Source organism: Xiphophorus couchianus, chromosome 9 (genome assembly GCF_001444195.1).
Source record: "Xiphophorus couchianus chromosome 9, X_couchianus-1.0, whole genome shotgun sequence".
In the NCBI taxonomy this organism is placed as follows: Eukaryota; Metazoa; Chordata; class Actinopteri; order Cyprinodontiformes; family Poeciliidae; genus Xiphophorus; species Xiphophorus couchianus.
In genome coordinates this window covers 16,896,220-16,922,270 of record NC_040236.1, presented here as the reverse complement: position 1 = coordinate 16,922,270, position 26,051 = coordinate 16,896,220, and the positions used below count along the sequence as shown (strand labels likewise).

At 39.0% G+C, this 26,051-nt stretch overlaps 1 protein-coding gene across 11 annotated transcripts in view; it reads right to left on the bottom strand.

Annotated features, from left to right (window-relative positions):
• The window catches only part of celf5a (cugbp, Elav-like family member 5a), a 242,550-nt gene that overhangs the window by 202,635 nt on the left and 13,864 nt on the right, over positions 1-26,051 (bottom strand). For all 11 annotated transcript variants that reach the window (XM_028028423.1, XM_028028416.1, XM_028028417.1 and 8 more), the window contains exon 2: positions 21,180-21,262. In XM_028028423.1, coding sequence (XP_027884224.1) covers positions 21,180-21,262 — 83 coding nt within the window. The remainder of the gene's footprint in view (positions 1-21,179; positions 21,263-26,051) is intronic.

The following is a 26,051-nucleotide window of genomic DNA, read 5'->3' as shown; positions in this document are numbered from 1 at the left end:
CTATAACCCTTGGCAGTCACAAACAGCCATAGCCCTGTGTTCAAGAGTCAAATAAATCCATTTGATTCGTAGCAATATTATTTGTCAAACCTTACGATTACACACCAGGGACTTAAATAGTATTAGCATTAATGGTTTATATGTATTCAACAATTTAATTGAACTTTCAAATTAGCACATTTGCATTCAAGCACACGTCGATAAAGACTAAATCGACTATACAACCGATACTGCACAGCTGAATAATCTCTGTAAAGTCAATCAAAACTGACTCTCAAACTTTATTGGCTTCAGTTTTTAATCATCTGATTTTGTAAAAAAAAATAAATAAAAATCTTTCATATGCTGCACAAACAGCAATGCTCACAAAATAGATAAATGGATACAAAAAATATACAAAAAAAACAGTTTTAACCTCCGTCAATCCATCATCGAGGATGTTAGCAGCAGAATAACAGACACTTAAAAAGCACAGGGCCATCCATTTTGCTCACTATGTTTGCAACTCACATGGTGACACTAAGAGATCCCATCCACTTCTCTGTCAGAAGAAATCCATTAGTCAAACCAAACACTGACACTTAGAATGTCAAACACACAGGTAGCATATAATTTGTTTCACAACAGTGTGATGGCTCTAAATGGTGGCTGGAGAATGATGTTTGACTACTGTAGAGAAATTCACAAACTGAGTGGATGGGGGCTGAGAGGGAGGGATTCATCTGTCTGCATCATTTTGAATCTCGGGAACAGTTTATGCCTTTGGTGGTGATTATTGTGTACATCACTCACATGGGAGTTTATGTGAGTAAAACTGGAGCAACTAAACAGCAATCATTTGTGGGAAGTGAAAAAAAAAAATAAAAAATCAAAACATTGTTTATACTTTTGACTCCTAAACAGTTCTGACAACAAACTAGCATGCATGAAAACTGTAAATGCTATTTGTCTTTTATCGGTTTAAATTGGTTTTGAATACCTTTGTTTTGGAGTCGCTCAGAAAAACACGGCTTCGCTTCCCTCTTCCAGGCAATAACAAGGAGACAAACACGCCTTTGTTGTTCTCATTCCCGGCTAATCTGGACACTGTCACATCAAAAGCCGAGACCTCTTAGGTGTTATGTAGATAGTGTTAATAGAAACTTAGCCCTGCTCCGTCCCTGCAGGCCCCCCTCTCTTGCTCTTTTGTTAAGTTGGAAGATGAGAGATGGGACATCTTCAAAGCCCTCGGTGCTTCTGTGTCAACCAAGCTCCTTTGCAGCCTGAAAGGCTTTCTATTAGAAAGGATTGTCTTAACAGATCTGTGTTCTGACACACTTGGATTATTAAGAAAAAAAAAAAAAAGCAAACAAACATCTTTGTTTTACAACCGCTGCAAACAGCACACTTGGAAATGATTTTATGTCATTTCTAATTTTCGAGGATGCACAGAGAAATCGAGTGGTGACTGGAATTGCCCAATTTTTTTTTAACCTTTCTGACCTGCAGTTGGCTAGCTGCAAACTCAAAAATCCTATTATTTTTCTTGGTTTGTGAACAGGCCATATGTAAGCACTATCCAGCTTTGCTAGCAACACCAATTTTCTATGTATTTTTTTCTTTTAAATGAACTTAGATTTAGTTCTGGTGTAACAAATTGAAGATGAAGCTCATTGTCAAAAGTCAATGTTACTCCACTATAATTTCTAGGTAATGTTATGTCTCCAGTGACTGGAAAATGGTCACTGATTCTTTCTTCTGCAACAGTAGTTTTGCTCAGAAAAATAAAAAAATAAAAATAAAGCATAAATAAGTGCTGCTAATCACAGGTCTTGAAATTTAGTCCAATTGGAAAGGAGGCAAACTGACTGGGAGCTGATTTTAGTACATCGATGGATGGAGTGGAAGCCTTTTAGGGAACCCACATTGAGACTGCTGATTTTAACTACACTTATAGTCCTTTTTCATGCTAATCTGTAAAGGCAAAAAAGAGACTTTTTTTAAATACCATATTCATAATACATTTAGTCTTTTATTCATTAACTGAATTTAAAATAAAAACTGATAAACAATTGATGACTGATAATAAGTGGAAGGTTATGAAAATGTTATTATGTACTACTTGACAATTATAGTTCTTAATTAAGGAATTAAAATGTCCTAAAATCACTACTGGTGGTAAAAGCTCTAACAAAACCAAAGAGCTGAATTCTGCCATCGATTTCTGATCAGTGCATCTCCACTACATGCACAACATGCTAACTTTTCACAAGTCCTGTATACTTGCAGCTAAATTACAGCATTAGTGCAACTCACATAGTCAGATCTACCAACTAAACAGCCGCGTATTGCTTCATTCAGACAATCGTTCATTTTAGTGTTATGTTTTCATGTAAGAAGGTGCACAGTAACTATTTCTGTCTATTTGTTTTGCAACTCAGTGATCCTTGGTTTTTATTCGGTAGATCAGAAATTTCTTTGAGCTGATCTCCATGCTGATCCGTAGAAAACCTGGCATCTCCACCGACTTTATAACTGTACGTCCTATTTTTGTGAGCTACAGTGAGACCACTATCAGGCAACCTCAGCAGGAGGCAGCGAGGGCGGGGTGGTGGAGTTTGGCTGCAAACGATAGGAGGGTTGTAGGATTCGCATGAAAGCAGTGAAGAGAGAGTGAAGAGGAGAAAGAAAGAAAGAAAGAAAGAAAGAAAGAAAGAAAGAAAGAAAGAAAGAAAGAAAGAAAGAAAGAAAGAAAGAAAGAAAAGGCTTTTATTTTCTCCCCTTCATCCCAAACTGAAAAAATACTTAAGCGGTACCGTAGCCAGCCAGCCTATACCCACAGGGCTCCCGCTATGAACGGACACTACAATAAATCTGGCATTATCAGATCCCGTTCATTCAGCAGAAGCAGCCTAAGTGCTTTTAGATGTGTCAGAGGACATGACAGACTTTCACTGCCCTACTGATGACTTCCAATTCATCTTGTGGAAAGTTACTTAACAGTTCCCTGCAGAGCCTTAAATGTTCACAATCATTGTTTTGTTTATATACAGCATCCTTCACCGTCTTTGTGGTCTAACAAGCCCACTGAAGGCATTCCCCACGTCGAGGAACAGTAGAGAGCCTTTTGCTCTCATTTTCTTTTCTTCTTTTCTATAGTTGTACATTAGCATGTGAATGTTCACCAATTTGTGTTGTTTGCTTCATGTGAATGTTGTGACAAAAATCTTGTGAACTGGCAGAACAAGGCAAATCCTTACAATACACCTAAAGTAGACAAAAGAGACTAAAATGGGAACCTAAAAAGCAAAAGCTCACTATAAAGTTGCCATGGGTAAAGATTAATCAAATCCATTACAATCCATTTGTATTGTTGCATTGTTGGAGCTTTGGCTTTAATATTTAGTTATTACACACTATTTGGTGAAAGGTTGATGGTCTTTTGATTCTTCGTCTGTTCCCTCCTTTGAAGCTTTGCTACTTTTTAAGCTTTTACTTCTATGAAACATGGTAGTGGCATGCATGTGGGATGATTTTATTTAGCTAGTTGAAGATGATGTAAAGGTAGAGAGAGTAAAAATGGCAATACGTAAAGAAAACCTGCTACAGGACAGTTCAAATTACTGGAAAAAGAAAACGCATATACTAACCAAAAATGTAATAGACACAGAGAAACACCTGCAGACTCCTTGTTTTTAGACAATCTTTGTTCTAATGTAATTTTCTATCTGCTGAGTCTGTTATTTGGAGATTAATATGACACATTAAAAAATACATATCACTTAAAGTACATTAACCTGTTCCAGCATTAATTTTATATAATGTTTAATATTGGAAAAAAATATCTAAAAAAGTATTTCTTCCACCTGAATATATTATTTTGTATTAATTTGTAGTATTTTTTTCTTTTTACTAAAAATACTACAAATGATTCTTTCAAATGCCAGAATTTGCACATTACTTTATGTTTTGTCCGTCTGGTGACAGACAAAATATAAATATTATATATAAATATTAAATCAGATTTTATTCAGCACTTGAGTAGCTGTTTCACCAAAACCTTTTTTTTTTTTACTCTGACTCGATTCATTTCTTGGAAAGTTACCTTTTACTTTCACTTGAGTAAAATAAGTTGAAGTAGTGTTACCCTTGAGTACAATGTGTGGCTGTTCTATATGTGCTAAATTTCTTGCTGGTAATTTAATGCCAAGAATAAATCCAAGCCTCTTTCAATTTGTGCAGAAGTTGTGCTCACCATTGCTTTTCACATATTTAAAAGAAATCTTTATTGTCCCAATAAAAAGGGTGAAGTTAAGGAGGGAACATTAGACCAGAGGATATATCAGCATTACTCTCATTCGCTCACTTTTTATTTTTTTAGTTTTTGAGGTCAGGTTTGACCAAACTTATGGATAGACCTACAATGGTTCAGGTCAAAGGATATCCATGTCTTAAAGGGTCCAGTCAAAGCAAAGGAATAAATTCAGTTGAGAGTTTGTGACAACACTTGAAAATTACTATTCACAAATACTCTCCATCCACTTTGACTTGAATTGAACTACTTCATAAAAAAAATTGAAACAAATTTAGATGTAATAACATATTTAACAACATATTTTGGATTTGATGGCAGGAAAGTGTTGAATACTCAAACTAATGTTCAAAACTAGAAAGTAAAAATCAGTGGCTAAAAGATGAACAGGCAGACAAAAAAATGGACAGCATGGGTTCCCCAAATATTAGCAGGAATATGTGACTGAAACTGCAGTAGCAGCACACACATGAAGCAAGTGGCTCAAAATGAACTCATCAAGTTAATTTGGGATCATTTTGCAAGTCCTCGTTGTAGTTCAAAATGTTTTACAAATGGAATAAATGATCAAAGAATGAAAGGACAAGGCTGCATGAAATGAGAAAGAGAAAAAAGAGCAAAAAAGAAGAGAATCGTTGCAGGGAACACACAATGTGTTTTGATGGATCCATAGAAGCTGGGAGACATGAAAAGAGGCAGGGCAGCAGCACAGCAAACTCTATACGCCACCTTAGTGTTAAAGAGCCTGATAGATTCTTCTATAACATGAAAAGGATCAAACAAAGTCTAAATAAATGTTCCCTGCTTTACACTCCAACAGATTGTGTGTTTTTTTTATTTTAACTAAGTCAGTATTAATACTGGACTCTAATATTTATCGAAGCTTTGCAACAAACGATTGAAGAAGTTGTGTGATGGTGCCAATATCTCTGTCCCACCCTGTAAAGCCACAGATATCACATCACATCAGTGAGCATATCCCATCAACCGAAAGTTATCATGACACCAATAAAGCTTAGCATGAGGTGGGTGGGAAAATTGTTTTATATATTGGGGTGCCATTAAAAAGCAGGTCAAGCTTTACACACAGATTACCAGAATCACAACAGTTCAAGCCTGAAAGAAAAAGTTTATATTTCTGACCAAGATATAAATTCGGCCTCATCATGTTACTTATTGAATTTAATTACTAAATCTCATTGTTAATGCTTTAGATGGATTTTTTTCTGAATGTTGAGTGGGGTGACATACAGATTAGAGATGCATTGTTCAAGTTTTTTTTTTTTTTGGCCAATATTAGGTTCTGTTATTTTTAAGAGACTTAAAACTTTATTTTATCCAATTGTGAGTTTTTGTTCTTTCAGTACAGGAGCTAAAAAGATTTGTTTTTGTTTTGTTTTCACTGCTGCATCATTTATAACGCATTCGCATTCATGAATTTTATTAAAATAAAATCATTGTAATTTAAGCATTTTTTTCCCAACTTGGTCAAAGTATCTAGCAATGTTTAATGAGGAATCTACACTTCCCTGTTTCTCTAAGTAAATATGGCACGACACATAGGCTCTCTACAAAATGCCAACGAGAATACAACATGACAGTTTAGTAGACAGATGTTTGGGGATCTTAATAAGTCAGGACCTGGCAACCAGAAAAAAGCAGCTTTCATATCCTTTAAAGGGACCAATGGTTAAAATGTTTATAACGCCTTGAAACATGACAAAGAAGTCTGTTAGAGGATTCAAGTTTCTCCTGACACAAAACCCAGGAGGGAGCATTGCAAGAGGGATAAAATATTATATCCAAATCTTTTAGAGCAAAGCAAAGAGTTGCACTCAGAGTAATTTTTCATTTTCAGACATTTATGGACATTTTAGATCAGCCAGTAATCATTCTTATTAGTCCAGAAAAAAGTGCTGAAATTTAGCTTTATATTGATTTTTAAATGCTCTAATGCTTATATTTTTAAGTACTAAAAAGATACTATGAGGCAGAGTAAATCAGATTATTATGCACGCTCTTAATGTGTGCAGCCATGTAAACTAATATAAGCAAAAGCAAAGAAATACAACATTAGAGCAATAAAATAATCTAAGGCTCTTACAAAGTGCAAAAAAAAAACATCCAAGTTACCGCAACTGCTTGGTAAATGCAGCACAGACTGGCGATGCAGAGACATGTGAGTAAGGTGCAATGCCTTAGGATTTTCCTCAGAAAATTGCTGGGAGACATTTCACGAATCCTGTCAATATCACATATTAAAATATTGACAAAGCAAAGCAAAGAGTGGGCTATCATATAGATTATCAATGAAATGTATGGGGATCTGAGCTGCGTGTTTGCTTTGGCTCTAAAGTACTTTGTTCATTCCACTTCTCCTGCCTGCTTTTCTCATTATTTTCTCTTTTTTCCTCCAATCAATCCATACTTGATGAATATGATAATCTGAGAGGAAGTGCACACTCAGTAAGTGAGCGTTATGCTGTCAACCTAATTATTGCCTCTGGGACATTTTTGGACTTGGTGGCATTCAGCTAAGAAAAACAGCTGACCAGGGTTCAAACTGGGAACCTCGATCAGGCAGTGACGCCCACAATCCGTACCTCCCACTCTTATTCTGACACCTTATGTCTTATCAATTCATTTTTACATCTCAACGATTCAACCATCATTTGTTTCAAACTACGCTACTTGGAAATGCGTTCATAAGCCTTGAATTTTTCTAGATTGTGTCACGTTGCATCCACAAGCCTCGATAAAGTTTGGGTGGATTTTTAAATGGTATTGGATCCAATTTTATTGATAAATATAAGCGTAAAGAGGGCAAAAAAATTTCATGGGGTTAGAATAGTTTTGCAAGATCCTGTTTCTTCTGACTTCACATTGCCACTTCCTGTTGGAAAACTCAGAAAACACATTAAGGGATGCACGCTGGCCAAACCTGCAGAGCAGCATGTCTCTACAGGAACTGACAGCAAAACAGAACAGCTCAGTTTAACATGCAAGCGCACTGTTTTAGGGACTCATACAAACACGTGCACACCAAAACTGCAAGGGCCAACAAAATCTTAAAACAACAATGGTGTCCAGTGATGTGTATGTCCCTACAAGCCCTTCACAGTTCTCTGATACAACCTTAGTACTCTTTAGGGGTTGTTCTAGAAATTGGGTATGTTTTTTGTGTTCCACACAAACTCTATCTTGCAGCCTGCAGGACAGGAGGCATACCACTGTTGTTTTGAATTACTAACAGCTGCCTCTTGTTGGAGATGAGGCTGAAAGAGTTAAGAAGCCACAGACTATAGCCGCTGGCACAAACCTAGATAATTCATATCCTCTGCTGTTCTGCCGCCACCAAGCTTATTGTTATCAGATATTTGAACGGCTTCAAGGCTGCCATGATAGGCAAAGCAGAAGCATTTAAAATAAATGTCAGGTAAAACCCAAGTTTGATGAAAATCCCTAAGCGCTTGCAGAATCCAGCGCTGAATGTGCCGACGTACTTGATCTCGTCGTTGCTAGCTCAGCATCCGGGTATTCTGGGGGCAGACGACAGAAGCCCTCACCATCAGCGATCACCCTGACACCGGCTCCCTGAGTGAGGCCTACTGCCAGATCTCTTCTGCAATGCAAATGCCTCTTCCACATGAGCAGACCCATCACTAGCATTCCCTGTACACTTGTATTCTGTGTCATTACCCCTGGGGACCCTCACACATGCCCCTCTCCTTTCTCCTCTCTCCTCTCCCCTGTAGCCCTCATGCTGCTGCCCTCAGCTGGGATGGGATAAGGCGGAGGGTTTTGGGGAGGAGGGAGGGGATGCTGAAACAAATCATTTTGGCTGGCTGAAGCTATGGTGGAGGGCTGCCACGGGCTGCTTCAGCCCACACCTCCTGTCAGTCACACTCCTCTCCTTGCCCTCCGGCCATGCACACTGTATTTCATTAGGCCTGATTTTTGCTGACAAATGCTGGCTGTCGTGCTGTGCAGCCCCCTCATACCCTCTCTGTGGACGTTACACCAAAGCACGGCCAGATCTGGCTTACAAATGAGCTCTCTGTGCTTCCACCACACGGCCATTTGCTGTTAAACGGTCAAGCACAGATACATGACACATGCTGAGTGCATGCATGACACATCCATGCACCGACATGCGGGCACATACCTGCAGGGGCAAGATACTATATGTTTGAACTTAAAGCTGCAGACACAAGCCTGCCAGAACCCTCGTTTCCTCTTTTTCCCTTTTCTCTGTTGCAAGTATAATGTCACTTTTTTTTCCTTCAAATCTCTCATCCACTCCTTATTCTCTGTCCTCTCCCGTCCTAAAGGCACAGGGTCCAACCAGCGAGATGTCAGCTGAGATGCGTTTCAAATGCAACCTTCGTCATCGTGTTTTTATCCACCCTCGCCTTTCATTTTGTAAGCTGCTGTCTTGTTTGGAGTCTAGCTTTTGCGAGTGGATATTTTCTCCCTCGTGACCCATCCGGATCCGTTTATTAGAGACTGTACGGTTTGTCATCCACGCAGACGCACCCTCTGCTCGATTTGCCTCGATGTCTTTGTGTCTGCAGTCAGTGGCGCACCTGTACAAGCTTGTCCATGGATCCACAGATGGATTATCACTCACTATCTGGGCCTTGTCTTTTGCACAGCTTTGCACAGCCATATCTGGCAGGAAAGGATAAATCCAGATTCATCTGGTTTAGCCCTTCTGCTACATGTAATACATCAGCTGAATTGACAATGGATCACCTGAGCTACACAGGATCAAAATAATCCAAACTGCCACTTGTCAATCCAGCGCTGACATTCACCGTTGAAAACCAATGTTGCAACGCACATGTATTTTTTTTTTATGCTTCTTGTGTGTATTTTTCTTAACCCTGTTAAACACCAAACACAGCTCCATAACCCAGATCATAGTTGTGTCACATGATTGCATCTCACAGACTGGCAGGCGAGCAGTCTCCAGCCACAACCAGAAATAGGTTAAACTGGCTAAAAATATCAAAAACATTAATAATTCAGCTTTTTTTTGCAAACCTGCACCTCTGGAAAAAATAGCACACTTCTCACTGTGAAGTGGCCTAATGGGCGGAGTGCACTGTGGATTATTTTTGCATTTCACGTTGCATCTCCCCTGAAGAGCACACAATGAGCAGCGGAGGGGGGAGTCGGGAGTGTTGCAGGGGTGGGAGAGGAGTCAAACATTATAATGTCATCAGCACAAGTGTCATCTGCGTCTGCAGGCAGGGTCGTGAACTTTGGGAGGCTTGTAAGGAGATTATCATTAAATATCATGACAATCACTTTTACTGTTAAATAATTAAGGAGATAGAATTATTATTCAAGAACAATTCTGCATCCGTTTCCCCCACTTAAAAAAACCTGTCTGTCAGCAATCTGAAGAAGAAACTGTTTAATTCATTGTCTACAAAGTATTTTCATAGACTTTTATGTGATAGAACAGGGATGACAATATCAACCAAAACAAGGCCAAAAACCTGAAACATGGAATATTTCATGGGCAACACGGGATGAACAATTGCATCATAGTTAGGATGCGACTTGTAAACCTTGAACTTGACATGCCTTTGATGGACCAACACAAAGTAGTGTGTAATTGTCAAGCGGAAGGAAAAGGATGTCTGGAAAAGATGAATAGAATTCAAAACATATGAGGTGGATTTATATCCTGCCTCATTTTGTTCTTGTACATAAGACTAAAATGTTTTCAGATGTCTCCGAACTAGTGAGCACCTGTAAGTAATTCAATCTCTATAAAAATCCTGGACTTCCTTGAAGGCCTTATTGGTTTGTTGGGAAACATTAGCAAACAAACATCACTATAAACACTATGGGGAGCACCAGAGAGACCAGGAAAAGTGTGTTTTGAAGTTATGTAATAAAGCGGAGTAAGGAAACAAAATTATATCCATGGCTATAAATACATCACTGAGCTCCGTGTAATCCATCCTCTGAATACAAAAAGAGTATATGACGACAGTAAATCTAAAAAAATATATAAAACCAAAACAGTTGCCGATTGTAACTCTGGAGGGGCTGCAGCGATCCAAACCTCAGTCGGGAGAATCTGTTGACACAAAATCTGTCAATTGTGTATTCCACTAATCTGGGCTTTATGGAAAATGGTCAAGAAGAAAGTCATTGGATGAAAGCCACACAAAAGTTTTCTTGAAGTTTGCCACAAGTCAAGTAGAGCTCAGATCGGACCAAATTCTTTTGGGCTTGCAAATAGCTACATTGGTTGAAAATTAAGTCTAAACATGACCCTGAACCTGAACACTCCACTTCTAGCATGAAACAGTTTGGATGCTTTCCTTCACCAGGTTCAGGGACGCAGGTTGAAATTGTTGGAGCTACATACAGAGATATACTTTTTTATTAGTCTTAACACGCGCTGTACATAATCAAAAATATATAATTATATTTAAGTTCCACCTCACGTTAATCTGATAGATTGTGTTTACTTAACACACAAAATCCTAATAAAACACCATTTTATATTTTCAACAAAAACTATAATTGAAAGCTAACCCCTGGAGACGTGCAAGGCTTGTCTAAATACCTAGCATACGCACGACAAAAAAAATAAAATATATATATATAAAATGCTCCAATTGAACAAAGCAGGCATCTGCATCTGTTTGTGTGTTAGTGTTAAACAGGCACCAGAGGACCAGCGCTGAGGAAGAAGGTGAGAAAGAAAGGCTGAAGGTGGAAAACGAGCAACTGTGAAACAGCCACTCTGTGTTCTCTGGTGTGTTTCTAGCACACCTGTTTAAGTAGCATGTATGTTTATGAGTGTGAGCACGTGTGCCCACATAGGTATATGTTTTCATGAGCGGGTAGAAGCTGTTCCCCAGGGAGCATTCGAGTGTAAAAGCACTTTACTTTGTGCAACATGACAAAATAAACCAATATGGACTGCACACAAATACACGCTCAAGGAAAAAATAAAACCCATATAGTGGGAGAAGTGGTGTAGTAATGCTGTCATTTGTAGAGTTGAAACCAGATGTTTACAAAGGCAGTATAAAAAGACAAAACCTCCTTGTGTGACGGTAAATCAGACCGGTCCTTTTCTGTGTCAGGTCGATTAGCATAAAGTTTCTATCTGCTAAATGCCAGGACAATAATGAATTTATGACTTTAGCTTAAAATAATACACTAATATGACTATGTCTTTGTAAAGTTCAGATATAATTAAAGTAATTTGCAACATTTGAGGCACATTTGTGGCTGTATTTTAATATGAAACTCAAACTGAGAAAGACAACATCTTTCCCACTGTATCTTAATAATTCACATATGGCAAGATTGTTTTCTTAATCGAGTCAAGTCAAAGTTTACTTATATAGCACATTTACAACAGCCTCAGCTGACCAAAGTGCTTCACAACAAACATCACAGGTAGATAAATGATAAAATAGAAATAAAATTAAGTTTAGTAAAAATAATAAGACAAATATAAAATTTACTGATATAAAGCTAATAGCATGAAAAACCAAACAATTTTGAAATTTAGCTGCAGCAATCTTCTTTCATCCTTTACTTTATCCTTTACGTAACATTATTAAAAAGTCACATAAAAAAATTAGGCAAGATAAACCTTTATATCAGGTTTATATCATAAACCAAAAAACCCCCCAAAAATACGGGAACTTAAAAAAAAAAAGGCATCCCATGGTTTTTGGCTTTAAGGCGATAATGATATAAACCTTTATATCAGGTTTATACCATAAACCTGATATAAAGATATCAGGTTTATGTAAATTGCAAGTGTTAACAGTCAGTGTGCTTTCTTTCTCCATTTCTGGGAGCTTTTCTAAACTAAAACAAGTGAAATACCAGGCTTTCATACAATTTCAGGAGAAAGAAAAACAAAGAAGAAGAGAGACTGACTGTGCTTTCTTTAGATTATTCTCTGTTGTGATGTCCCTCCTATAAACACACATACGCAGACAAAAACACACAGGACCCCTTCACCTATCGGCTAAATTCTAACGAGTCCCCTCTCCCTGACTGCAAGACCTCCAAACCTGCCAACACCGATTGGCTTCACGCAGTCTGGTCTGCTCCGTGCCAGCCCCCACTCCTGCCCACTCAACGAAGATGCATACTGTATACATACACACACACACACCCCCGCACGCCATCCTACAGTACACTACATTCATACCCTGCCAACCTTCACAGAATGTTGCATTGAATTATTCAGCCTTTGCAGCAGCCTGGCTGGCACACAAGGAAGCCTGGCTGTAGATAATAAAAAAGGTGGATCGCAGGCAGTTAGAAGTAAGAGGGCATATATGATGTTTGCATCCATGTGGACTCTAGCTGTTCCAAGATGTGGAGAACGTGGCAGTTTACGACATGTCAAGGTATAGCGTCGTGACTCACGAGCTCTGTAGACATGCCTCACTCATAAATACACAGAAATAAATGCAGACTCACCCCTACATGTGTAGAGATACATTGAGTCATCCACAGAAAACCAAGAGTGAAGCCAGGTGCTGACAAAAAGCACCGTGCAACAGAGAGACAAAGGGAGACAGGGGCAATCAAGTGGGAATGTTACTTCAAGTGTTGACATTGAAGAAGCCCACATGTGTGCTGAAGCATAATCTTCCCTCTACTTCAATTGGGTTTTTAATGTGGGTGCTATTTCCATAAACCTGCCTCCTGAATCACTGCCAGCCGCTTACACACCCCTCAGGTCGACAACTACTAATACAACGAGAGAATGCGCGCAGCAGACACATTTCCACCAATGCCTTTCTGAGACAATCACTGTTATACACAATACAAGCACGGCAAGAGAGAGAGAAAGAGAGAGAGAAGAAACAGAGGTGCTTTTCTTTTTCTTCCTGTGCTACAGCAAAAAGAGTCTTGCTGCAGTGGCTGAGATTATGTCTTGAATGTGCTGGATTTGAAGAGCGGCGGTGAGAGGACAGAGTTTCTGAGGAGGGAGGGGGCGGATAGTGTGCAGGAAGCAGGATTTTGTCATGATGCTAAGCTGGGTGGAGTAAATCTCCAGTGGACTTGTTGTGACACTGTGACACTCGCAAGCAACACCAGCTGCCGTGGGAAGAGTCACGGTGAGGCTTCAGATGGCACAAAGCGATCTTAAAATTTCCCTTGGTTTAAGACGAAGTCTAATCTTCGGGGTTTAACTTTGAAACGTGATCTTAGTCACTTTTATGATAACGTGCAGGAGGAAAATGTACCAGCTACGCCTAAAAATAGAACAAAGAAGCACACGAATAATATATTCAGGCGCTTAGTGTCGTGGGCGGCTTGCGATCACGGCAAGCTGCCACGTACACATGTTGTTTGTCTCACCTTTAAACATTACTATCTGTAACTTTACAGACCCGGCTGCTGTCTGCGCACACACACCCACGAAAGCACACGACTAATAGAGCCAAGAAGCACACACCTGGTACACTGTCAGAGCTTTTTCCATTCTGAGGCCAAACTTATGTCAGGCACATGTGTCCCCAAGGTTCCCATCACACTTCACTGCAGGAATCTATATTACAGTTCAGTACACTTCCATTAGGCCATACTGTTCCTTTCAGCTGCTAATGTGCAACAAGGGGGACGTGGATTATGATGTCCAAGAATACCGGCGCTTCCTCCTAATAGTGCCAGGCAGCTGTGAGGTGTTTGTATGTGCAGGGGCAATAAATGCCCCCATATTCGCACCAGAATGCACACAGACGCACGCAATGTTTGACAAGATTCAGTGGTTTTCATCTAACTCTGCATCTTGAACATTATGATCCTAATTTATTACCTCTTTGTGCCTGTCACAAAGTGATAATAAATCTGGTAATAAATAGGGGTCTTCCTTACAGAGAATCTGCAGACTGATTTACTAAGTATTGTGCTCTCAGTTTATTGGCAATTTTGTCATAATTTACCATCAAATAAAATACAGGTCTTAGTTTTTTCTTTTTTTATCTGGCATAGAGTTGTTTCAGTGTACATTTGTTTGAAGTCCTAAAACAAAGAAGTTAGGTAAAGATAAGTATCACAAAGCCAAACTAGTGAGGTTTTTTTTTCTGCAATGCCATTCTTTTATCCCAAAGATGAATAAGAATATGACTACTTGGTTAAAATTATTATGTACAAATGGTTTTGAGTGTTTCTACTTGCGATGTATAAAAATTACCCATCCGTTCATTGCTGCCCAATGGTGTCAGGGAGAGAGACGGGGAACACTCTGAACAGGTTCCCAGTTGATCACATGGGAAACACTGAGGCAAACAATACAAATGACCACACACACACTCACCCCCACGCATACCAACAAGCAATCGAGACATATGGGAAGAACGTGCAATCTCAAAGCAGAATAGCCCAAGGCCAGGATTCAAAGAAAGGACCCTCTTGCTGCAAGCGAAGAGCACTAACTTGCAACATGCACAAGAAATATAGAATATATGGAAAAATCATAGGTAGAATTACTAAAACTGTAATGAATAATATGTTATCCCAGCAGCAGGGGGATTGCTGTTTTTCTCTTTTAAATAAAAAAAGATTAAGTGATGTTATATATTTTTTTGTTTCACATGTTGCTGTTATTACCAGGATATGATAAAAGCATGGTGCTTTTATTCAAGGTTATAATATCATCAGAAACATTCAGCAGCCCAAGCTTAATATGCATCCAGTCCCCAGTGTAAAACAGAAGTTTTACATATTAACATCATCTTCACTGTGTTGTGAGCATTTTAATGCAGGGAGATTCATTGCCCTTGGTAAATACTGCATCTAACACTGTATTATGCACAATTTGATTACCAGCTAAGCCAGATCATTAAAGATTTTTCAGGGACATGTCAAAAACCACAGCACCATATATAGAGAGTACAGAGGTACCAACGCAACCCGGTTTATGCAAGTTCTACTCAAAGATTGCAATATATTATAATCTCATTCAACATTATGCAGATGTTTTGTCTGCAATGATAAAAGTTCACCTCTCCATGCCAAATGTTTGGAGTGGGTCCAACAGCATGGCAGTCCAATTTATTTTCTGGTTCATTCAGGTAATAATCATTGTTTTTAATCATTGAAACAATTACATGGTGAGAAACTATGGCAATCTGACAGTAGCAGTAGTTCAACCACTCAGTCATCTGAGCAATTTGTTTTTACTGGACTAATATCGAGGATTTTCTTTGGATTTCAAACCAAACTGCATTTCTTAGGGTAATTTTGTTGCCGACAATTTAGACTGTTATTTCCAAGTGAGGGATGTTCCAGAGATAAGAGAATAGAGTTGTGATGTTCAATACATGTAGTGAAAACAAACATTTTTCTCTAACATTGAACTTGTACCTACTAGACAAAAGTATAAATTGCCACCATTTTGACAGAAAAAATGTGGTTTTCTGGCAAAACATTTTTTAGTGACATCCACTTTAACACAACCTTGATGTGAAACAAGTTTTTCAAACATAATGGTTGACTGCTTGTAGTATCTTTCATGTGTTTTAATACCCTTTTAACTTTTCTACATTCTGACTCATTACAATTATCAAATGATTATGCTTTATATGCTTGTAATGAGAAGTGATTCAAAAAAACAAACAAAAAAACACACCAGTTCTAGAGGTTTCCACCTCCCGCTCATCAAAAAAGACAGATCAAGTCATTTATTTAACAATTCAGAAGATTAGGTGGTTACATTAAAGAGTGACCATCCATGTTTGTCAGCATTTTGTGCCTATGGTAATGCTTGTTTCTGACACAGTTTTGTTTGTCATAACAATAAACTCTTTACTCTAGGATTTTGGTGGTTTTTCATGAAGTAAATTTAGATAAATTTAAACAGCGCTTGGATCAAATCCTCCTACAAGGAAGCAAAAAGTAGTGGGGCTAAATGACAAAATGCAGAGATTTATACATTTAAAAGAATATCTCTGAAGATTTTCTAATTTCCATTAATTAAATCCTAGCCCCTGGCAAAGTGCATATCAAGCAGGATTCGCAAACAAACAAGTGACGTAACTACTTACCATCAAATAGTTGAGTAACGAGGGTCAGGTCGCAACAGATTTAGGGAGCAGGAAAGCTAAAGAGGTAAGTACGCGAGGAGCTCTGAGAAGCAGCAATGCATTTGTATTTTTTTCCATTTAAGCTTGCCATTATATTTCTTGCTTACGATAATAGTTTGTGTTCCTCCAATGGCATTGAAAATGGGCCTAGAAGATTCTTAGGGACACTAGCACGAAACAAAGTTGTGCACAGCAAGTGTTGCATCTATGTGTAGCTGGAACATCAAGCACACACTGTCCCTGTTTCTCCAGACCGTTGGTGTTTGCATGTGTGAGTAAAGCTGAAGGGAAGGGAACGGCAGAGCAACCTCAGCCTGACACCCATCAATGTCTGGCTGTTACATTTCTATGACACGCTCTGTCTCAGGAAGAGCAGCGACAGTGGTGCAGAGGGAGTGGGAGGAAACTGGGAGGATGTAGCTTGGACAGGACCGAGAGGGAGAAAAGGAAGAGGGCGATGGGAGGACTAAAGAAAACTTTCTGTCTTAAAAGTTGTTCTTGGCAACTTTGACAATCAGGGAATACATATCCCATTATGCACAACCAAGTACAGATCATCTTTGAATTCTTGTCCAGAGCTTTTTAGTCACACCTAGCAGGAGGTTATCTGAATCAACCTATAAGTTTCATATCAGTGTGAAGACTCTTGGTGGTGTATAGAGTGCGATTTTGAAGCCTCAAGCTTGGAAATTTGGTCATTGCCTTCTTGTTTTTAAGCCAGATACGACTATATTTACTAAGCATAAATAGTGTCTTTGACAACTTATCTATTTAATTGAGGATTTAAAAAAAAGGATTAACAGAACACTAATGAGATTTACTGAATTTATTCAGCTTGAGGCATAAATGTCTTTGGCTTACCCTCTCAAAACTGGATATCCAAATTTATCATTTAATATGGCGATTTAGCCCAGGATCATAATTTTAAAATATGACTTATTTTTCAGTCAAAATGTCCCGTTTAAATTTAGCCTATTAAGGACTTTCAAAGTCAGGCTTAGTCAGAGTACAACTTTTAACCCTATCCTGGGTTAGGGGTAAGGCATCAATAAATTTACGTTCTTTAAATGGAAAGCCATACCCACATTCTGACTTAATGGTTCAAACGGATTTTAGAGGATTATTTTCACCGCAGGGGGCCTCCTAAAGTAATGTTTCCCATCTCTGGTCCTCCGGGCACAATGTCCTACAAACTTTAGAGGTCCTGGTCGAACACATCTGATTTAAGTTTAGGCCGTTTGGGAGACTTGCTTTGACCTTTTTTCATAAAATGTTAAGCTTATTTTTCATTTGATTCTTTGCTGTAGAAATGGGAACACTCAGTTACATACTAGTAAACAGACATTTTTAAATACCACATTTTCATTTCTTATTTAAAATGTTTTAGTTTATGATGGGGACTCAGGATTATGCAGATGACATTTCACCCATATCGATTTGTTGTACCGTTTGGTCATTTGTATAGGTGTTGACGTGTGTGAATGTGTGTGTGTCTCTGTTTGAATGAGCAGAAAAATAGTAACCATGCAATTATTTTATATAAGGCATGCACCAATCAGGCTGTTCCAGGCCAGCACCAATTTCTGTTTGTTCTTTGAGGTCTGACTCATTAATTACTAAAATGAACAATTGTGATTTCTATTCTGGGAACTATCTTGTGTAAAAGAGAGAGAATCAAGTCCATCTGTTATGATGGGAGATGGTTGATGTAGTTAAGTAGTAGGACATATCACAATCAAATTTTAGAGATGTTTATGACAAGGATTAATGTAAATTCTCCTTATCAAAAATACTATATTAATGCAATCCTGTGAACAAGTATTCATTGTCATTTAAGAGAAGTGGACACAAATAAGTGAACTTTCTGTTTTTCAGAAATATTATGGTTCTTCTTGACCAGAATATTTCTTTTTGAAGGTTCACAATCTTGAATTTGTTTTGGTAGTCTTAATTTATGTTTGGAAAAAGTTTCTTTTTAGCATAAATTGTGATTAATAAAACAGATTCTTGTACTTTTCCTTTTTCCACCATTCCTGGGTGATGATGAATGCATTTTTAGAAATGACAAGTCACAAAATGAGAAAGACAAGAGCATTATTATAATGTACAGTATAAGACTGATTAAATATCAATCACAAATGTAAGATGTACATCTGGGAATTAGATAAATTTACTGAATAGGGTGCCAACGTAAACCTAAATCTAAAAACAAAAATAAAAGTCTTCTTTTTGTACAACACTGGTTCAGAAACTAAGTTCCCTTGAACGTAGCCCAGTACTACCGGGCAAGGAAAATTTTCATCACTTCCCTTCTTTCCTATTATTTAAATGCAGTTCGAAAAACAAAACAAAAAAACCCAGAAAATGCCCTCTAGCCTCATGCTTGGTTAATTTGCAGGATAAATGAGACAAGGTGTTTTTCAAGGAAGCTACTGGAAATAAAGTGTTAGGTTGGGGTTCTTTTTCCTGTTTTGCTTTTTTTCCTGTTCTGTTCTGGCTTTTCTGGAAAGCCGCCATTTCCTTTCACAGCCACCAGATGTCACCATTGAGCGGAGCCCCTGGAGAAGTGTGGTGGCCAACCTGTAGACGCACCTGTGTCTAATTTTCGAGAGCTGCGGAGGTGCTTCATAAGGACCGCCTAGCTGACACTCCAGTGCCTGAGTGTTTGCCTCATCTGGATTCCTCGTGGCCATCCTGAGACCCTCGAGGTGGACAAGCGTTCCCGTCTGGATTTCCCTTTGGTTTTTCTCCCGACGCCATTGGTGTTACCAATCGGCTACCCTCCCTCGTGTACTCACCTCCCTGGTCCCTTCCCGTGGCTTTCCTGCGCCTCGCCACAGACTGGGCCTGCCGGCGCTTCATGTCCCGGGAGCTAATCATCGGAGTTCCCCGCTCGGAGGTCAGCCCGCTCCCCTCTTCAGCTACAAGGCTTACCTGCTCGCTCTCCAACGGTAAAGTACGCGGACGACACAACAGTAGTGGGTCTCATTTCAGACAACAACGAGACCCACTACAGAGAGGAGATTCTGCAGCTCACTCAGTGGTGTTCAGCCAACAACTTGGTGCTGAACACAGGGAAGACCAAGGAGGTCATTGTGGACTACAGAAGGTCCAGGAAGACGGATCACACTCCCCTTCTCATAGATGGAGAAGTGGTGGAACGTGTGGACAACATCAAGTTCCTGGGCCTCCACATCACTTCTGACCTCTCCTGGAACACAAACACCTCCCACCTGGTGAAGAAAGCACAACAAAGGCTCTTCTTCCTCAGGAAACTGAGACGGGCTGGACTTTCCTCACGGCTGCTCGTGAACTTTTACAGGGCGGCGATGATCGAGAGCATCCTCTGCCTCAACATGACTGTGTGGTATGGTAGCTGCACAGCATTGGAGAGGAAACAACTGACACGGGTGGTGAGAACAGCACAAGGCATTGTGGGATGCCCCTTCCCAGACCTGGACTCCATTTACACAGACCGGGTCAAGAAGAGAGCTGGATCCATAGCGATGGATTCCAGCCACCCGGGCCACAGACTGTTTGTGCTGCTGCCATCAGGCAAGCGGTTCAGGAATATACGGACTACAACAAATAGACTGAGAAACAGTTTCTTCCCCACAGCCGTCAGAGCCATTACTCCCTGCCGCCCCCCCCTCCCACACATATCATAACCTCGCAGTCACACATACATATCCCCCACCCCCACACAGCCATATTGTTCTGCACTTTGCACTGTCACATCATCTGTACTTTGCCATAATTGGACCTGCTGCTACTTCTTTGGTGTGGTTGAGTGCCTTTAGTTAATTTAGTTGTATATATTGTTATTATTATTATTGTGTGTTTGCTTATTTATACTGTATATATTTGACCTTTTGCACGGGAGCTGCAATGGAAATTTCGTTGAATTCTGTTCAATGACAATAAATGCTATCTATCTATCTATCTATCTAATCCATCTCTCCAGCCGCCGCCACCGACAACTTAGCTCCGCCTTCAAGTAAGCACGCTCTGAAAGATTCTCGGAATTATTTCCTTAGATCTGTCCCGTGTCTCACCTCACCTTTCTCCTACAGTCCGACGACCAGTTTTCCTCCATTCCCAGGTTCCAGGACTGTTTCCCCAAACCCCCCACTACCTCTCCCCAAATAAATATAATTGTAATCATACCGCCTCTCAGTGTGTTCTTGCATGTGGGTAACCCGGCTAGCACCCAACATGACATAAAGGGCTCTACATCAGTAGCTGTAGTCTCCTTCCAACTCTAAAATAGGACTTTTGGTTGAGTGTGCCAGGGTCTTTATGTCTTAGGGCTTGTGGGGTTTATAGTTATCTGTTGATGCAGCTTGGTATGACCGAATTATCTTATTTCTGTCACTGTCTTAAACACTGATCCAACAGATGCACACGGGCGCGCCGAAATGCACGGACAGCAAACAAAATGCAAAAATAAGATTAATGCCACTTCACAGGGTTTTATTGAACTCTAGACTCTGAACTACAGAGCTTTCTATTTCTATACCATTCTCTGCTTTTGGTTAAAAGGTGTGAGGCAGAGAAGGTTTTGATCAATGCTTGAGAATATCCCCTTGAGGAGAGACACATGGAATAGCTGAAAACTGGCCTTCAAAAGGCTAGGCTATTGATTGAAAAGCTTTCCAAAGTGTTTTTCATCTCTGGTGACTACAGAAGGATAATACCGGCTGGTGTGCAGCCGGGTGCAGATGGCACCGCTGACCACCATGAAGGGGAGAAAGGAGGAGTCAATAGAGGAGGGAAAAAAGACAAATACGTACCCCTGGCAGTGTTTTCTGTTCATGGAGGGCGTTTTGGGCCTTGATGGCAGACTCACGGGCGCAGTAGGTGAGGAATGCACAACCTGAAACAAATAAATAGAACATGGCACACAGATCAGACTAAAACAGGAGTTTAAATCGCATAAATAGGCATAGTGATTACTAAATATACAAATTTGAATTTAAAAATGTAAGCTGATAAAAATATATATATTGCAAAACACATTGTTTCACGGTCAGTCAAAATATTTGCATCCCACAAATATTCTTGGAATAAAGAAAATTTAGCATTTGTACTCTCAAGGGAAGAAGGAAACAAAAAAAAAGACAATTGTCAGGTGAGCCCAGCCTCCCTTTTCCCTTTGCTACGTCCTGCCCAAACCTCCATGCAAGCCATGCCATTGTCCTCCTCATCCTGAACAGCTCCGACAGCAGAGGAGGTAAAAGAAACAAGAGAGTGGAAAAATATTCAGAGGGACAGAAATAGAAAAAGAAAGATGAAGGAGACAAGCTCAGAGACGCAGGAGAAAGGGTTGGGTGGGAGTACTGCTGACAAGAGTCGAAGGCAGGTCAGAGACAGGTAAAACTTTGAGGTGAATTTCCGAGCACAACATGTCAAGTGTGCTGCCATGTTCTCATGAGCACACAGATATGAGCACATGCGAATGTAGAGTGATACGGGGCAAGTTTGACCACAGGTCTAGTGAATAGATGTGATCAGTCAAAAAAAGGGAGAAAGAATAGAAATGCCTGCAGACTGAAAAACCTTTTTTTAAGAAAAGAACATCAGAAGAAAACTGTTCCTCGGCTCACATTTGCAAATTAATCAAATAAAACTCAAAACAAAAAAATACATTTAAAAAAATGAAATTAATTCTCAAGTTAAAACTAATAGAAGTTAAAATCAAATTATTGACTGACACCAAATTTGGACAAAAAAGAGAAATTTTTGTAAACCTCTTAAAGTTGTGATATCATTATTTTTTTCCTTTTGGTGGAGGAAATTACACAGGAAACATTGTATAAAACATTGATTCATATCACATTAACAAATTCAAACTTGTGACGGACCAACACCTGGCATACTGTGTGTGTAACTTAGACTTGGACTTATTTTATTGTTGTTGCACAAAGGCACGACAGTGAAATTGGCAATGAAAAGTCATCGCGTGTCCACCAGAGTACACAGGAAAACAGAAAAGCAAAGGAAAAAAAATAACAGATGAAGAGTGTAAACATCAATACGTCAAGTTATGTTTGCTGTTACGTCACTATTTCATTTCTTTTTCCAGATGCAACAGCTGCCTGTCTATCTGGAGATGAAATCGCAATGCACTATAATTATTAGCTGAATTTATAAGAATCTATGTCAGGTCGACCTTCTGTTGGAGCCATTTCAAGCACTCAGTATGCCGAAGTGAGTCAAGTAATGACCATATCTGACATTTAAGAAGCACTAGCACAAAATTCAAAGCAGGGTTCATGCAGCATACTGCATCTTTACTGTCATGTTTCATAAAATCCAAAGAGTCAGTGTCGTTCTGGTTTAGGCTGAGATCACATCATCCATACTGCTATATCGGATGTGTAGAAAAATTATACTGGAGTTCATTTAAGCTGAATTTGCTTATTATCATGTGATATGCAGTTGTGTGATTGGGGCAAAAAGAACAAAATTATGAACTACTTAGTACCCTTAAATCACTTCATATTTACTCAGATACATTTATAAATGGAGGAAATGAGAATTTCCAATGTAAGGAATCCCATATCCAATCTAAACCAGTGCAGAGACTAAATGTAATTATATCACACATCTGTACACATTTAATACAATGAAAGGGAAAAGCAGAGCTGAGAAAAATAGACACAGAGGCAAAGAAATGTGGGAGAAAGGAGACCGAGTACTGAGGCAATCATTTTTGCCCTGACTATCTGGATAAATAGATTTGCTTGTGTTCTATTAATGAGGTTCATATGGGTCAGCATGCATCATATTTCTGCCACTCTGAAGATGGTTTATTAGCAGCCCTTGCATTCTGGATCTCATTTCATCAACCAAATGTATTCAGTGGGTGGTGATGTATTAAGTGTCTTTACACAGACAATATTCCAGTCCATTTTTCTTGCCTCATACAAGATCGCTTTTATTCATCCATGAACCATATTTCCTGTGCCTTAACAGAGTGTGGCTGTGTGTCTAGCGTAGCACTGATAGGAATGCCTGAAAAAGTTTTGTGGTTTTGTATGTGCTCTTCAAATTTTAATATTATGTGTTAAATATGAGGTTGTTTATTTTATGAAGTGTCAGCAAGCTGCTGGCTGTGAACGGCAGGCAGTAATGGAGTTTTTTAAGGGTCAGGACCTTGGAGGTCGCCAACTGTGACCCCGATGTCATCATCCCAGACCTCCTGTGTCCCAGCAGCCCTAACCTAATGATTTTCAATTGCCATCACCAAGTAAATCACTCAATTAACCACAATGCTCTTCAAAGAACTGTCACTCTTCTGCATCAGCGTGCAAAAAAAAAAAAGCTAACACGATGCAAAAAGCCTCAGTTTTGGGCTTGTTTGTTTCTTTAATCAGCGAGGGTAAAATGGAATGGCTCTATCAGGGCTCTTGGTTTTCTTCTTTCTCGTTTGGTCTCTCTGGGCTTGTTGTTGTTGACAAATGGTGCCCCTGTCTCTGAATACGAAACAAGTATTTTGCATTACAATCAGAAAGACGATTTATTTGTTAATGTGTAATGCATAGGGCTTTGCAAATAAATTAATAACAACCACAACACTGTGAAACAAAAGAGAAACATGAACTCCATTTAAATGTGATTCTGTGCTCTTTAATGTATGGCTTAATAAGAATTTGCAGGCCACAGGCAAAAAGGCTTTAACAACTCCATAATTGGAATCCAAACACGTACAAATTGCCAGAGCTGCGTTGCATACCAAATGCAGAAAGTGTGTGTGGGAGGGGGTGGAAGGGTGGGCATGATGAAATTGTTTGAAACACAACAAAAAAGCCACTGTAATCAAAGCCTGCTGACACAGCACCGGGGGAAGCCTTCTTACTGTGAGGAGATGATCCTCTGCATCATCTGACAGAAACCTAACACAGCTTTATCTCACACATTGATTTCAGCTCCGAGGAGAAGAAACTCTTTGCAATCCTTACCTCCTCTCTGCTCTCTCCACACTTGCCTCTCATCACCTACTGCAACTCCAGGTTTGGTACAAAAGAAATCTTCCGAATCTCACCATCTCCACTCTACTTAATTGGCATGTAATTAAAAGAGTGTTGTCTGGGAGACTGAGCGAAGTGCTCTTCCTTCACACGTGTCGTTCCAATTGTGGCATCCGCGCTGCACCCTTCGCCACTTTGTTCCCCTCAGAAAGCCAATTGTCACTGGCTTTTTGGATTATGACATTATATTTCAGTACAGAAGGTTTAAAATAGTAAAGAATGGCAACCCAGATCTATTTCCTACGTACACATTGTTATTTTGTGACTTCCTATTTTTATATTTAGGCTACGTGTTTTAAATTGTCCTGCTCATTGCACATTTCTTTGAATCTGAGTGTGCTATTTTTGATAACAGTATAGTGGGTTTTTTTCTCTAATTTATAAAGTTGCCCTTACTGTACAGTTCTTATTTCTTATTTTTTGTTATTATGTTTTCCCTTGTGAGAATCTGCATGCTTCCATTTTACCTCTCACTTTCCAGCTAGTACATCTATTATGTTCTATTCTATTTTGCATTTGTAAACAAACATTTTTCTACCCAGAAATTTAAAAAGTGACAACAAATTTTTTGTTGGAGTATACTATGTTATTGGATTATGGGGTTAAAAAGCCCTAAAATTGTATTTAATTGTACAATGTTCTCAAAATATTGTATATGGCCATATTTCCATCCCCGTTTTGGCCAGTTAATATAAAATATATAACAAATAAGGACCCCTGACAAAACTAAAAAAAAAGCTCATTAGTAGTCTCCTGGTAGTGGATACCGCATTACACATTAGTTACATGACGACTTATTAAAACTAGAATAAAGTATATCACAAAATGTCTCATTGGTAGGCATAAATTTGAGTAATTTAAGTAGTGGACATAAGGCAAAATAGTGACCATTGCCCTGAACATGACTTCACGTACAGTGCCTAAATAAATATAACTACAATAGCAAAATTACAGTAAAGTAAGTGTATTGAAGCAAATTACGAAGAATACTGACTATGGATACAAAAAACAACATTAGATGGTTTCTGTTTTGACAGAAGAGGTAAAAAGTTAAATGGGGAATTTTCAGCCTTAAAAGGACTCCAATACTTGACTCTGGTTGCATTTTCTGCACATTTTAACATGCTTTTAAACACTTTAAAGAATATTAATAACCATGATTAATTTATACAAAATAACAGCGATATTAAAATTTTATCTTAATATTACTTATCACAGAAATTGAACTGATATGCTCCAGAGTTAGCTCTTTGTGGCCATTGCAGTGATGCCCAAAAAAGGAGGGCATTATGTGACTTGACTTTTTTCAGCTTTATATCATCAAAAACATGCCTGGCAGGTAAAATTAATCAATAATTATTAAAATCAACTGATATGAAAAGCTTATATTGTGATATGTTTTTCAGCCATATCGCTCAACCCTAGATTGTACATTTTATACAACATATAGCAGATGTAAAATTTTAAATTTTAATATTATTCATTCAGTCGGTTGGGATTGTTGTCCTGTATCTATAAGCAGGTCCAAACTTTTATCAACCACCTCTATAGTTGAACCTGACTCATCACCGCATGGAGACGAAATTAATTGTGTTCTACTAAATAGTCAAATCTGATTGTCAATTTCTTATT